Source organism: Myotis daubentonii, chromosome 4 (genome assembly GCF_963259705.1).
Source record: "Myotis daubentonii chromosome 4, mMyoDau2.1, whole genome shotgun sequence".
Classification (NCBI taxonomy): domain Eukaryota; kingdom Metazoa; phylum Chordata; class Mammalia; order Chiroptera; family Vespertilionidae; genus Myotis; species Myotis daubentonii.
Window position 1 is genome coordinate 10,022,243 of NC_081843.1, and position 15,917 is coordinate 10,038,159.

General features: G+C 46.4%; 1 protein-coding gene across 1 annotated transcript; it reads left to right on the forward strand.

Annotated features, from left to right (window-relative positions):
- The first annotated feature begins 3,015 nt into the window (after nucleotides 1-3,015).
- Nucleotides 3,016-5,132, forward strand: SEPHS2 (selenophosphate synthetase 2). Its single transcript, XM_059692268.1, has one exon. The coding sequence runs from the start codon at nucleotides 3,127-3,129 to the stop codon at nucleotides 4,468-4,470; it is 1,344 nt and encodes a 447-aa protein (XP_059548251.1). The 5' UTR covers nucleotides 3,016-3,126; the 3' UTR covers nucleotides 4,471-5,132.
- The last annotated feature ends 10,785 nt before the right edge of the window (nucleotides 5,133-15,917 follow it).

The following is a 15,917-nucleotide window of genomic DNA, read 5'->3' on the forward strand; positions in this document are numbered from 1 at the left end:
TGAAATATAGCATGATTCCTTTTCTTATTGTTTAAATATAGCTTACAAAAGAGTGTGGGAAAATATGTGCATGGTTTAAAGAACATCGTGTAACACCTACCACCCAGCTCAAGGAACAGAATTTAACATAACCCAGTAATCCTTACGCTAAATTTTGTTATTCATTCACTCTTACCATTTAAAATGTTTTTTTAAAAAAATATTCCCTTATTGATTTCAGAGAGGAAGGGAGAGGGAGAGAAAAATAGAAACATCAATGATGAGAGAGAATTAGGGATCAGCTGCCTCCTGCATGCCCCCACTGGGAATGGAGCCCTCCACTCAGGCATGTGCCCTGACCTGGAATCAAACCGTGACTTCCTGGTTCATAGGCAGATGGTCAACCACTGAACCGCCCTGACCAGACTTTAAAAAGTTTTTATCATTGCCCTAGCTGGTTTGGCTCAGTGGCTAGAATGTCAGCCTGCGGACTGAAGGGTCCAGGGTTCAATTCCGGTCTAGAGCACATGCCAGGGCTGAGTGCTCGACCTCTAGTAGGGTGCATGCAGGAGGCAGCCAATCAGTGATTCTCTCTCATTGATGTTTCTCTCTCTCTCTCCCTTCCTCACTGAAATCAATAAAAATATATTTTTAAAAGTTTTAATTATTTATGTATATCAATATATTATAGTTTTGCCTAGTGGTGAATTATAGATAAGTGGTGTCTTAGTTTATGCATTATTCTATAATTTGCTTCTTATTCCCAACATTTGTTTGTCATGTTATCCATATTGGTTCTTAAACCCATAATTCATTTTCACAGATAAAAAATATTTCACAGTGTGATTATGTCACATGTATTTATATTTGGCTTTATCAGTTAAGGTGAAACTCTTTTCCAAAATGGTTGCACCAAAACACACACACACACACACACACACACACACACAAAATGGTTGCCCCATCAGCAGTTACTTTTTTAAAAAGTATGTAATACATTAAAATGTTTTAAAATGTTCTTTATTTCCAAATGTTAAAGTGTGGGGCGCGGCTGCAGTGTTTTGGCCAGGTTCAAGCCTCGGACTAATGAAAGGACAGGGTCCTCTCATTGCCACGTGCAAGTCCCAGCTGGAGGGCAGGGCCCTCGCAGCACAATTATAGCCAACGGCTGTGGTTGTAAGCTTGAACCTATGGTCCGAACACGTAGCCCCACGTGCCTTGTGGTAGAGTTTGGGTGCATGTAGTTGAGTGAGGTTGAAACTCACGAGAATTCTGTAAACAACGTGATCACGCTCCTGCTTTGCCTCGTGGCATCTGTTGTAAAATAAAGACACGGCTTGTGGGCGCTGGCGCTGTCTCCTCATCAGGGAGCAGCGTCCCACCGAGACCCAGCTTTCATTCTCTTGTCTGTCTTTTCTCAATCCTTTCACACACACACACACACACACACACACACACTCAGGATCACCTTTGGCCGTGCTGGCGCGGCACATTAAAGGAACAAAAAGGCAATGCACGGGAAAATCTCGTATCCCCTAAGCATTTCATTCCTTTCCCAGAGGCAATCGATGTTAACAGTTTCTAGTTGCATATAGTTCCCCCTCTTACAACAAACAATAGTATTCTACACATACAGTTCTGAAGCTTGCTCACTGCTCTGAACAAACATCACAGGCACATGACCTGGTGGTCTCTGGAGCAGATTGGATGCATATACTGCTCCGCTCTACACTGCCTGTAACCTTCAACAGGTCATTTAATCATTCTGTGCCTTATATTCCTTATATATATAAGGCGTGGAAAGAATCCTAACTCAAAAGGTTTCATGAGAATTAAATAAGTTAATATGGTAAAGCATTTAGAACTGTAACTATTAGCAATATAATTACCTCAATGATTTCTTATCCTTTTTTACAGTTGCTTGGTAGCTTATTATATAAATATATCAATTTATTTTTATCATAATGGATAAACATTTATTTCCAGTATGTTGATATTATAAACAGCACAGCAAAAACTAATGTATTATTTTCCACTCAGGCTGGTGACGACATCTGTAGGATAAAGTTCTAGAATTGAAACTGCTGGATCAAAGGTATTATGTGCAGTTATAACTTTGATAGATACTGGTAACGACCCTTCATGGATACATCATAGATTCTCGCATCTATTAACTTAAAGGATACAGGAACTTAGGAAGAGAAAACTAGGTAAGCTACTGTGTTGTCTGGGTGAGTCAACAGATGCCGGGAGAGGGAAATTGACACACAGAGTTGGTGGTGGAGACAGCACCAGAACCCATGCAGGTGTCTGGAGTCCTCAAATTCTTTTTATTTTATTTTCTTTATTGATTCCGGAGAGGGAGAGAGAGAGAGAGAGAGAGAGAGAGAGAGAGAGAGAGAGAGAGGATGGAATCACTGATTGGCTGCCTCCGGCACACTCCCACTGGGGATGGAGCTCTACCTGACCATGTGCCCTGACCCCGAACTTAACTGTGACCTCCTGGTTCACAGCTCGATGCTCTCCACTGAGCATGCCGGGCTGGGGCTAAATTATTGTCAAGTCTTTTTAAACCATGCATTATCTTCATGCAGGAGTTTGCTTATCCAATTTCTTATCATTCTTTCTGAAACTTTCCACGGGTTATTTTTCCTTCCCTGGATCGATCGTGTGCGCTGTCAGGTGGCCCTTGGACACGAGGATTGCCGAGCCGGCGACCTTCCCGTCTATAACGCGCTGTGCTCCGTAACCGGCCTCTGGGGGGCAGGGTTCCGCGGGCCGCGGGCCAGAGTTCATTTAAATGACACGCGGGCAGCGACCCAGAGCGCCCGCTCAGAAAGCAGCGCCCCCAAGTGCGCCGGTTGGAGGTCGGTTGGTAAGACGTCCGCCTCTCAGACCAAAGGAGGCCCGCCGCGGGGTGCGCGGTGCTTATTGGGTGAAACGGCTGTCAATCAGCGGGGCCACCAGTCCGGAGGCCGCGGCCCCGCCCTCAGGAAGGCAGGAGCGCGCGGCGTGCCTGCAGCTCCCGGCGCGAGTCGTGCCGGTTGCAGGCGCCGCGCTCACCTCCGACTGTTGGTCCGCGTTCACTGGAGAAGGAGCCAGAGGGGACTCTGCTCTCCTCCCCTCCCGCCCGGCCAGGCAGGCGCGATGGCGGACCCCGCGGCGACGGGTGCCGGCGGGGAGGCGGCGGCGGCGGCGGGTTCGGCGGGTCTGGCGGGCTTGTCTCTGGGTCACGGCTTCTCGAGCTACCGGCCGTTCGAGCCGCAGGCGCTGGGGCTGAGCCCGAGCTGGCGGCTGACGGGCTTCTCCGGCCTCAAGGGCTGAGGCTGCAAGGTCCCCCAGGAGACGCTGCTCAAACTCCTGGCGGGACTGACGCGGCCGGACGAGCGGCCCCCGCCGGGCCGGGGCCTGGCCGGAGGCCATGAAGAGCTGGCCCAGGAGGCCGGCCTGCAGGTCCTGGCGGAGCCCAGCCCCAGCTGGCCGGCCCTGGGCATCGGGATGGACTCCTGCGTCATCCCGCTGAGGCACGGAGGCCTGTCGCTGGTGCAGACCACGGACTTCTTCTACCCGCTGGTGGACGACCCCTACATGATGGGGCGCATCGCCTGCGCCAACGTGCTGAGCGACCTGTACGCCATGGGCATCACCGAGTGCGACAACATGCTCATGCTGCTCAGCGTGAGCCAGAGCATGACCGAGGAGGAGCGGGAGAAGGTCACCCCGCTCCTGGTCAGAGGCTTTCGGGATGCTGCCGAGGAAGGCGGGACGGCGGTGACTGGCGGACAGACGGTGGTAAACCCTTGGGTCATCGTGGGTGGGGTGGCCACGGTGGTGTGTCAGCCCAATGAGTTCATCATGCCCGACAGTGCCGTGGTCGGGGACGTGCTGGTGTTAACCAAACCCTTAGGGACCCAGGTGGCTGTCAATGCCCACCAGTGGCTGGATAACCCCGAAAGGTGGAATAAGATCAAGATGGTGGTCTCCAGAGAAGAGGTGGAGCTGGCCTATCAGGAAGCCATGTTCAATATGGCCACCCTGAACAGAACTGCCGCTGGGCTGATGCACACATTTAATGCCCATGCAGCCACCGATATCACAGGCTTTGGCATTCTGGGGCACGCTCAGAATCTTGCCAGACAACAAAGAAACGAGGTGTCCTTTGTCATCCACAACCTGCCCATCATTGCCAAGATGGCCGCCATCAGCAAGGCCAGTGGGCGCTTTGGGCTCCTTCAAGGAACCTCGGCAGAAACTTCTGGGGGGTTGCTGATCTGTTTGCCAAGGGAACAGGCTGCTCGCTTTTGCTCTGAGATTAAATCTTCCAAGTACGGGGAGGGTCACCAAGCCTGGATCGTTGGCATTGTGGAAAAGGGCAACCGGACGGCCCGCATCATTGACAAGCCTCGAGTTATTGAGGTCCTGCCTCGTGGGACCGCTGCTGCCGCTCTGGCTCCAGACCATCCCAATGCCTCCTCTGAACCTAGCTCTTGAGAGGGAAGAGCAGAAGTTGTCTGGACCTTACCGCCTGTGCACACAATCGTGGATGGTTCTGAAGAGTTGACTTTAGGAACGGATTTCCAAAGAAGGCTGCCCGCATAATAGTTCCACAGTTGCCCTTTCTAGGTGATTTGAGTCAGCCCATCAGAAGCTGCACATCCAAGGCCAGAAGCATCATTTTGGACTTTGGGGAGGGTGGTTTTATTTGGCTTGGAAGAGGAGCACAAAAACCTGTATCCTCTTTCCAAGAGCAGAGTGAGGAAATTTCCATCTGAGAGAATTGGGGGGAAATACATATACATATGCAACTAAATTTGGACCAAAACGGTTGATATAAATTGTTAAGAAAGATGTTATAACGCAATGACAGGTTCTTTACTAGACTTTTCTGAAATACTGTCCCTTTCCTGCTCTGGACAAGAATTGAGCAGCTTGTCCAATGCCTGGGAAAGGAAGACCTGCAGCCATCTGACCTGGTCTCTGTTAATGATGCCTCTTCCTCTAAACCCTTTTAAGGACTGGGAGAGGCAGAGAAGCCCCAGAGCCCAGGCTCAGTGGTCATTAAGATGTTAAAGTTTGTGCTGAAAATTCCTGATGATTTAATCAGTGAAGTGATTTCTATTGAATTAAATAAAAAGCATTTTGTTGAAAAGTCACCCGGCTAATGTTTGGATCCTTGAAGTTCTGAATCTTTTACAGTGTTATCAAATGAATCAATTCATACATTTAGAGTCTGATCATTTAACCCCCAGATTTAGGTTTGCACCCTCCCCTGAGTTGACAGCAAAGGACAAAACAAACATAAACCTCAAGGACTAGAAGGTGGGAGAGGAAATAGTAAAAGTGCCAACAGTCCTTGGAAAATGAAAAGTAGGTGGAAGAGCGGTAACTGCCTTGGCAGAATAGAGGAAGCCAAAGTGTGAATGCCTCCGGGCTGGGGAACACTAAGGGACATGGGATCAAAAACCTATTCTGGCGCTGGCTGGTTTGGCTCAGTGGTAGAGTGTCGGCCTGTAGACTAAAGGGTTCTGGGTTTGATTCAGGTCAAGGGTACATTTCCGGGTTGCGGGCTCAGTTTTCAATAGGGGGCCTGCGGGTGGCAGCCAATCAATGATTCTCATCATTGATGTTTCTATCTATCTCCCCCACTCTGGAATCAATAAAAATATAATAAAAGTAATATGCAAATTGACTGAACTGTGGAACAACTGGTCGCTATGATGCACACTGACCACCAGGGGACAGACACTCAACCGCAGTGGGAGTGCCGCTTGGCTAGAAGGCTGTGGTGGGAGCCTCTCCATGGGACATCGCCCTAGGGCTCCCGGACTGGGAAAGGGCACAGGCCTGGATGAGGGACCCCTCTGCCCGCCGAATGCATGAATGCTGTGCACTGGGCCTCTAGTATTTAAAATAAAACAGGTTGAAAGTTTATTCAGGGTAATTAGATTTTTTAAATTCTCAAACTTCTCCCTAGTTCACAGCCAGAAGACTGCTCCTCATCTTGGCAGATAAAGGGAAGTTTATTTCCTGGTAAATGTGAATTAAAAAATACTGCAAAATCAGGGACACCAGGCACAGCAGAGGACAGGGGACTTGACCAAAAACAGAAGAATAAAACCTGAAAAATGAGGGCCCCAACCTCTTCCTCGGTTATTAAAAACCCTGTGCAGGAAGCTTATACCGCCGCTCATGGAGAAAAGGAATGTGCCCAGAAAAAAGACATAAATAGAAACATTTGATTAGCCCCCAGTTAAAATCCCTGTATAGGGAAGTCTCCCAGTTGAAAATTCACTCAGGCACATTCTTTTTAATGCCTAAGTCTTAAATAGGAGCAGTCATTGAAGGCAAGCCTCCAACTTGAAAGAAGTCAAAGCTAACAAATTCAGGAAAGGGACAATACAGGGTGTGGAAGAAAAAAATGCAGGCAAAGATAAAAGAAGATAAAGTGTCCATGAGAAGATAAGAACAAAGCATGTAGAATATAAAAATATAGCTCAGATTTTAATATTCAGTAGAAGACTTAGAAGATAAAGTTGAGTCCTGGCTGGGCTGCTCAGTCCGTTGGAGCATCGTCCATACACTGAAAGGTATGGGTTTGATTTCCAGTCCAGGCACATACCTAGGTTGGGGGTTGAGTGCCTGGTTGGAACACAAACAAGAGGCAACCAATGAATGCTTCTCTCCCTCCCCTTCACCCTTCCTCCCTCTCTCCAAAATCAACAGACATATCCTCGGGTGAAGATTTTTTTTTTTTTTAAGGAAAATACAGTTTAAGTAATTTTCCAGAAAGTAAAAGAAACAAAACAAAGATACACAATAGAAGGGAGAAAAATGAAAATCAGAGGTGAGCCATGAGGTTCAACATCTAAGAGGAATTCTAGGAAGAGGCAATAAAGCATATGGAAGAAAGAAAATTATCAGAGTAATACAAAAAAAATTTTTAAACTTAAAAGTTGTGTCACGTACCTCTTAATTCCCAGCATAGTCAATGAAAAAAGACATTAATTTTAATACTAAATTGTAAAATACCAGGAATAAAGAGACCCTAACAATAATAATCATCATCACAAATGTTTATATAGTGCATACTCTTTGCCAGGCACTGTTATAAGTGTTTTATATGTATTAACTCATTTAAAATTCCAACAACCCCATTTGTCAATAAGGAAGCTGAGGTGTTGAGAGATTAAGAAATTTGGCCAAGCCCCACTGGCTTGGCTCAGTGGTTGAGCATTGACTTATGAACCAGGAGGTCCTGGTTCAATTCCCAGGCAGGGCATATGCCCGGGCTTTGGGCTGGATCCCCAGTGTGGGGCATGCAGGAGGCAGCTGATCAATGATTCCCTCTCATCATTGATGTTTCTCTCCCTCCCTCTCTGAAATCAATAAAAAATATTTAAAAAATAAATTTGCCCAAGGTTACGCAATCAGTCTTCTAGGCAGTGTGACTCCGGAGTCCAAGCTTGTATTCACTGTGCTCTCCTATAATCTTCTGGGGAGAGGGGAAGATCATGTACAAAGGTTCTGGGATAAGAATAGTATCAAGCCAGCCACTGTGGCTCAAATGGTTGAGCGTCAACCTATAAACCAGGAGGTCATGGGTTCAATTCCTGGTCAGGGCACATGCCGGGGTTGTAGGCTGGGTCCCCAGTAGAGGTCGTGCAGGATGCAACCAATCAATGATTCTCATCATTGATGTTTCTCTCTGTCTTCCTCTCCCTTCCTCTCTGAAATCAATAAAAAAATTTTTTAAAAAAAGAATGTTATCAGCATTCTCAATAGCAAATTAGAAGCTAAAAGCCAATGAAGGAATGCCTTCAAAATTCCAAGGGGAAATGATTTTCTAAAATGTATAATTTTATTCCTAGCCACATTTTTCAAAAATGTAGAATAAAGGTATTTTTAGACATGCTATGTATCAAAGGGGTTTCATCCCATGCACTCTTTCTCAAGAAACTACTGGAAGATGTGCTCCAGCAAAAGAAGGGAGCAAACCAAGAAAGAAAAAAACATGGGGTTCAGGAAATCTAACCCAGCCAGGGACAGAGGTGAAAGGGGCCATCAAGGTAGATGCTGGAGAGCAAGTCCATGCTGGAACAGGAGCCTGGAAGGCTTCCAGAAGAAGGAAAGTGGAACAGATACGGTACTGATGTATTTAATGTTGTGAAAAGTTGTGTTGGAAGGTTAATAGAAGATGTGAAAAGAATTAGTGATAATTATATATATTAAACACACACACAAGTGGGTCCTAGAGCAAATGAAGCCCGAAACGTTGCTACAGGTAAGGGACAAAGTGAACCTGCCCTGCTTCGGGCACATCATGAGAAGGCAGGGCGCTTTGGAAGAGACAATAATGCGGGGAAATAGAAGCAGCAGGAAAAGAGGAAGACCAAAGGCGAGCTGGACTGACTCCGTAAAAGAAGCCACATGAGTGAACAGGAGCTGAGAAGGGCTGTTGAGGGCAGGACTCTGCGGACATCACTCATTCAAGCCAGGAGTTGGAGCTTAATGGTACTTAACAACAATAGAGAAAACTAGCAAATGGAAGAGAAGAATGAGGCCCATCAACTAGTCGAAAATAAAACCTTGTATAACAAATAAAATGTGATCACATATAGTACTCAGCAATAAATTTTTACATAGCTAATGATGCTAATAGTACCTAACAAAAATAACTAAGTTAACTTGATTGATTAAATCCAGTTTTCTCCTGCTCAAAGGTCCTAATAGCTTTCCATAAAATTCCTGCTACATATCTCCAGCTTTATCCCATGGCACTCTCCCCGCCTCTCTCACTACACACTAGGCCATTAGCCTTTCCATGGTGCTTCCAACAAATCAAGATCCTTTGCGCTTTCAGTTCCCTCCATCTGGAACCTCACCTCAGGCTCTCTACCTGGCTGGCTCACTCTCAGTCCTGGCTCAGCTCACATAAAACCTCCTCATAAAAGCCATCTCTGACTTTTGCCAACACCTCGCTACCCTCCCTATTTATTGGCTTCATACCTTTTATCCTAATTTGTACTTATCTTGAGAATGTATGAGTTTACTTTATAATTGTCTGTCTCTGCTAGCATGTGGGCTCCAAGATGGCAGGGGATGTTCTGTATCCCCAGCACCTACAACAGTGTCTGGTCCATAGTAAGTGTTCAGAATATATTCAATGAATGAAGTACACATTGGGGACCCTAGCACCCTCTATTTTGACCCTTCTCTTGCTCTTGTCTCCTAGCAGTGGAAGCTGACACCACCAATCTTCTTGAGGCTTTGGAGAAGAAATTAGGAGCTTGGTCCTGGTTAGCCCTTTACACAGCTCTCTAACTGTTCATTTTCCAGCTTGAGGTGGGCAGTGGAAAGGGAAGGAAAATGATTGGATGCCTCCTTGGCCTGGGCCCTCTTATAGTTAATTTAGAAAGGATAAGGAGTTGAGAGCAAGGGAGGCATCCAACTTTTCCTTGGGGAGGGGCTGGGCATCAAAACGGAGGTAGCAGGTCGTGGAGGTGACAGGGCCTTGGGTGGAAACTAGAAAAGAATCACAGGTACAAGCCCGGGTAGGGAAGCCACGGAGGAAAAGGAAGAGGAAGAAAAGGAAAAGGGAAGCTGAAGCTGGAGGAGGATGAAGAGAAGGGACAGGATGGCAGAAGGAAAGGCGGTGACTAGGTGACCTCAGCCCACACCACGCACCAGTGAGCGGCTTCCTTTACCTCTACTGCTTTGTTCTCCAGCTGCTGCCGCCTCTTCCACGCCAGGGTTTCCCAGGGGGTGGGAGACTTGTTCCACTTGCTGAGGAGCATTGAGGAGTGCTGGTGAGCTGCAGCTATGCCTTTCTGGGTGAACTCAGACAAGCCGTGGGTCCCAGTTTTCTCATCCATAAAATAGGTGCAGCCACACCACCTGTGGCAGGAAGTCAGGGAGGGGATCCCATGAGATGTGCTTGTATAAATTAGTATTTATTTGAGCTACTCAAGTACCAGGCCCTGAGGAAACGAAAGCCTGACACTGCTTCTGTTCCCCAGGAGACCCAGTGTAGGACATCTAGAAAAGGGACACCAGTCACCCCCAACTAAGGTGAAAGGTGGTAAGTGCCATGAGAGCTAGAGTGCATGAAGTGCTATAGAAAATAAAGTTCTGTCCTCTGGAGGAAGTTCTGGAAGACTTCCCAGAGGAGGTGGCTTTGAAGCAGGGCTCTACAGGATGGGTGGAATTTGGATTTGGATATGCAGAGAAGTGAGCTGTGTGAACAAAGGCAGGAAGGGGAGGGTGGGAGTATCTAGCTGGACTTCAGCATGTGTGTAAGGGGGCAAGGCTGGGTAAGTAAGTTGGGGAAGAGCTTCTAAGAGTGTTGGAGACTCGTCCTGAATGGGCTAAGCTAGAGATTTCTAAAAGCCCTTGTCATGACTCCCCCTAAAACATTTGTTTTCTTAAATATATTTTATTGATTTCAGAGAGGAAGGGAGAGAGAGACAGACACACCAGTGATGAGAGAGAATCATTGACCAGCTGCCTCCTGCACACCCCCTATTGGGATCGAGCCCGCAACCCAGGCATGTGCCCTTGACTGGAATCGAATCCAGGACCCTTCAGTCCGCAGGCCTACACTCTATCCACTGAGCCAAACTGGCTAGGGCTCCCCCTGAAACATTTAATAAGAGCAAACTTTTGTTTTAATCCTACCCAAGGATATGTCTTACTGATTTTAAAGAGAGGGGAAGGTGTGTGTGTGTGTGTGTGTGTGTGTGTGTGTGTGTGTGTGTGTGTGTGTGTAGGGGGGGGGAGATCGATGTATGAGACAAACATCGATCGGTTACCTCCTGTACCCACCCCCACCAGGGATCAAACCTGAAACCTAGGTAGGTGCCCTGAGAGGGAATGGAATTGGCAACCTTTCAGTCCATGGGATGACGCTCCAATGAACTGAACTACCCTGCCAAGGCAAGAACAAACATTTTTAATTATAGCAAAATGCCTTCCCACATCTCCAAGTTCAAAACCAACAAGGCCTATGGGTCTACCTCCGATAAGAATAGCACTGTGATAGGTGGGGTAAAACCATGAACAGCCCTGGGGTCTCAGACTGGCTCAGGTTCTCCCACCCCCACAGCACCCACCCAGCTTATGGGCCTCTACTACTTTGTTCTCCAGCTGCTTCTGCCTCTTCCACTCCGGGGTTTCCCAAAGAGCCTTACTGGGAGCAGTTGCACAGCTTGGCTCTAATAAGGAAGGTGGCCAAACTCTTGTGAGTAGCAGAAGGGCATGTGTGTGCATGCTCATGTGTGCCTGTCCCAGCCCGTCCATCCTGTCATTTAAACATTTATCAGCCTGTGCTCGGGAAACACCTTTATTTGAAAAGACTAGGGCACCAGTCTCGGGAGAGGGTTGGGGAAGGGAAAGGCTTAAAAACGGCTCATCATAAACGTGGACCAAAACACAAGACCAAGCACACTGTGGCCCTGACAAAAGCTGGGAGGTCAGGACACCTAGATATGTCTGAGGGGAATGGTGAAAACTGACTGGGGGTGGGGGTGGGGGTGGAAAGTGCATGGGATGAGGACTCCAGATGATAGGGCCAATCATGTGCAGGTCTGTTCCCTCTCCCCCATGACAGCCTCCCTTATCCCCCAACTCCGTGCTGTGCTGGAGCTGGGTTTGGTCGGTCTTCAGATGAAGCTGTGGAGCAAAGAACCTGGATGTCCCTGCAGCGTTCTTCACAAGAGCCTGACAGCTCAGCCAGGGATCTCCTGGGCAGAGGGCTGAGGCAGTCCCAGAGAGAAAGCCTCTCCCTCCTTGTCAGTCTCCAAGGACCATCTGACCCGTGAGCTCTAGAACTCCTAGTCCCTGGCTATTCAAAAATCGGAGATGCAGAGACTCCTGAAAAAGTTGCTCTCCAAGTGTGTTTTAGTTTCCAGTAGAAGAGTGTTTGGGTTCTTATTTGGAGATGCTTAGCAAACACCAAGGAAGGTGCTAGGGAAGGTAGTTGGCTCCTGAAACTTTCAGTTCACAGATCCATAAGGAAACTCAATGCTCTGAACTTCAGGCCTGTGTGTCCACGTGCCTGCAGGACATCATCTGGATGTCCTAGAGTAGCGGTTCTCAACCTGTGGGTCGCGACCCCTTTGGGGGTCGAACAACCCTTTCACAGGGGTCGCCTGTGAAACACATATATAATTACATATTGTTTTTGTGATTAATCACTATGCTTTAATTATGTTCAATTTGTAACAATGAAATTGGGGGTCACCACAACATGAGGAACTGTATTAAAGGGTCGCGGCATTAGGAAGGTTGAGAACCACTGTCCTAGAGCCATCTTAGACTCCATGTTTCCCAAACTGAATTTATTATCTTCCCTCCCACCCAACTTCCAGGTTTCTGTGCCTTTTTTCAACAAATGGCAAAACTATCCATCCATTTACTCAAGCTAGAAACCCAAGAAGTTACCCGGGACTCCCCCTTTTCTCTCATCTCCCATCTCCCATATCCAATTTCCATGTTGCCTAATCCAGTGGCAAATGCTGTGCTCTAGATTCACCCAGTAGCTCAGCAGCATCCAAATCAGATGTCCACTCAATGTGGAGCACTTTCCACTCTTGCCTCCATAACAGCACACTCTGCCAATCTCTCTTGTACCTCACCTGCCTCTTCTCTGCTGAACTGCTAAATGTTGGAGTACCTCAAATCATGGTCTTTCCTACGTAGATTCTTCTATTATGCCTCTCCAATTCGTTCTTTAAGTACTCTCTAAGTGTCTGAGACTACCAAATCTGAATTTCTCCTCTAAAGCTTAGGCTCATAATACACCTGCTTAATTGACATATATCTTCAACTTGCTTTGTCATAACTCAGACTCTTGAAGCCACATGTGTTAAATCTTGCACCTCATCTTTTTTGTCCCAGTAAGAATCATCCATCCACCAAATTGTTCAACACTCACAACCTAAAAGCCATGTTTGATTCTATCCTTTCCAGCTAGTTCAAAACCAACAAAGCCAATAGATCTACCTCAAAAATATGTCCCATATTGTCCACTTCTCTCCATCTTCACCCACCATCAGCCTGGTCCACGTCACCATCATCTCTTGCCTAGACAACACTAGTAACCCATCTTCCTGCTGCTTTTCTTGCCCTTCTCCAATTCATTCTTTTTTTTTTTTTTCCCCAATTCATTCTTAACACAGCAGCCAGAGGGCTCATGAATACAAAGTATGATTATATGGTTCTCCTGCCTAAAACCCTCCAAAAGGCTTCCATAATACCTAAAATCCCAAAGTATTATATAAATATAATTTATATAAATTTAAAAATCATGGGTAATTGATCTGATCTGGCCTCTAACACCATAACCAATAACTCTCTCCCTTGCTCACTACATTCCTACCATACTGGAATCCTCTTTGTCTTTAGAACATGTTAAGTCTTCTGCTTTAAGCATTAGTGTTCCCTCTACCCAGAACTCTCTTCTCCTTAATTTTTACTCAGTTTCAATGTCACCTTCTCAAAGACAAGTAACAGAAAAACTAAAAGTGGCTGACCAATAGAGATTTTTTTAACTTATACAGTGGGGCCTTGACTTACGAGTGTCCCGACTAACGAGTTTTTTGAGATACCAGCTGTCTCTCGGCAGATTTTTTTGCATTGAGTTGACAGAGTAATTTGAGTTAACGAGCTCGGTCTTGGAACGAATTAAACTCGTAAGTCAAGGCCCCACTGTATATCCAAAATCCTAAATTAGGGTTTTTCTGTAATTTGTAAAAATAAGTGGCCCAGCAATATTATCAAGGATCCGAGTCCTTTCCATCTTGCTATTTACCAGTCTCAGCTGGTGGGCTACCTCTCCTCATTACCCAGCCTTCACATACTAATATCAAAGGTAAAAACCTACTACATCTTGTCCTAGCCAGTTTGGCTCAGTGGATAGAGTGCAGGCCTGTGGCCTGAAAGGTCCCAGGTTCGACTCTGGTCAAGGGCACATGCCAGGTTGCGGGCTTGATCCCAGTGTGGGGCATGCAGGAGGCAGCTGATCAATGATTCTCTCTCATCACTGATGTTTCTACCTCTCTTTCTCTCCCACTTCCACTCTGAAACCAATAAAAATATATATTTTTAAAAATAACTATGTCTTAAAAAAAAAAAAAAAAGAATAAAGAACCTTTCCCAGAAGTCTCTACCACACTTCCTCTATTTCCTCATTGTACAAAGCTAGGCTACATGCTCACCCATAAACCGATCAATGGCAGGGCAATGGGGCCACATAAGCAAGTAGAGAAGGATGGATCCCAGAATTAAAATCACTGTTCTGCAAAGATAGAGGCATGAGGAGTGCAGCTGAGTAGGTAAACAACAGTCCTTACCATATCTTCCCTGGACCATGCAATCTAAAGTTGCCTCCACTTTTCATGTTTAAATACATTTAAAATTTGTTTTCAAAAGGACCTAAATAGACACTTTTCAAAAGAGGACATTCAGAAAGCCAAGAGACATATGAAAACATGCTCAAAATCACTAATCATCCTAGAGATGCAAATCAAAACAACAATGAGGTACCATCTCACACCTGTCAGACTGGCTATCATCAACAAATCCACAAACGACAAGTGCTGGAGAGGATGTGGAGAAAAAGGAACACTCGTGCACTGCTGGTGGGAATGCAGACTGGAGCAGCCACTATGGACAACAGTATGGAGTTTCCTCAAAAAGTTAAAAATGGAACTCCCATTTGACCCTGTGATCCCACTTCTAGGAATATATCCCAAGAAACCAGAAACACCAGTCAGAAAGGATATATGCACCCCTATGTTCATAGCAGCACAATTCACCATAGCTAAGATCTGGAAACAGCCTAAGTGCCCATCAGTAGATGAATGGATTAGAAAACAGTGGTACATCTACACGATGGAATACTATGCTGCTGTAAAAAAGAAGGAATTCTTACCATTTGCAACATCATGGATGGAACTGGAGAGCATTATGCTAAGTGAAATAAGCCAGTCAATGAAGGAAAAACACCACATGATCTCACTCACTCATGGATAATAAAGACCATTATAAACTGATGAACAAAAATAGATACAGAGGCAGAGCAGCATCGAACAGACTGTCAAACTACAGCAGGAAGGCTGGGGAGGGTAGGGGGGTGGGGGTGGGGGTAAGAGATCAACGGAAGGACTTGTATGCATGCATATGAGCATAACCAATGGACACAAGACACTGGGAGGTAGGGGAGGCCGGGAGAAGGTGGTGGTGGGGGGGTGGCGGGGGAAGGAGACATGTAATATTCTTTGTAATACTAAAGCAATAAAACAAAATCTTAAAAAAAAATTGTTTTCATGGTACTTATCACCATTTGATGCAATAGTAGGCCAAACGGGCTCTGAGGCCAAACTGCCTGGAGTTGAAACCTGGCTACCACTTTACTAACTGCTGAGTTAAATGACTCAATATCTGTTTCCTCATATGTAAAATGAGGATGAGGATGAGGATGAGGAGGACAATGATATTACCTACCTCATAGGTTGTTGTGAGGATTAAATGAGTTGCTGTAAGAATTAAATATGTAAAATGCTTAAAACAGCTACCTGGCTCCAGTTTATTCCTAGAGCCCAGCTGTATTCTGGAGATACTCTTGTACCCTAATAATAAACTCCCCCTTCTGGCTTAAACTCTTCATTTCTGGGGTTCTCCGCTGAGCGTCCTTCCGGGACGCACCCCGTCGTTTCGCTTTGGCGCCATCTGGCGCCATAGGTAAGTGACGCGCCTGCGCTCTCCCCGCCCTCTGCCCTTTGTCTCCTAACCTGGTGGAATCTGGTATCCACACCTTTAAGATGATTGGCCAACACGGAAGCATTCCGGGGCAGAGGCCTATGAGCGCGCGCCTGAAGCTTGCTCCTATTGGTCCAGTCCGGGTAAGGGGCAGGCTATAGCAAGCTCCACACAAGTAACTG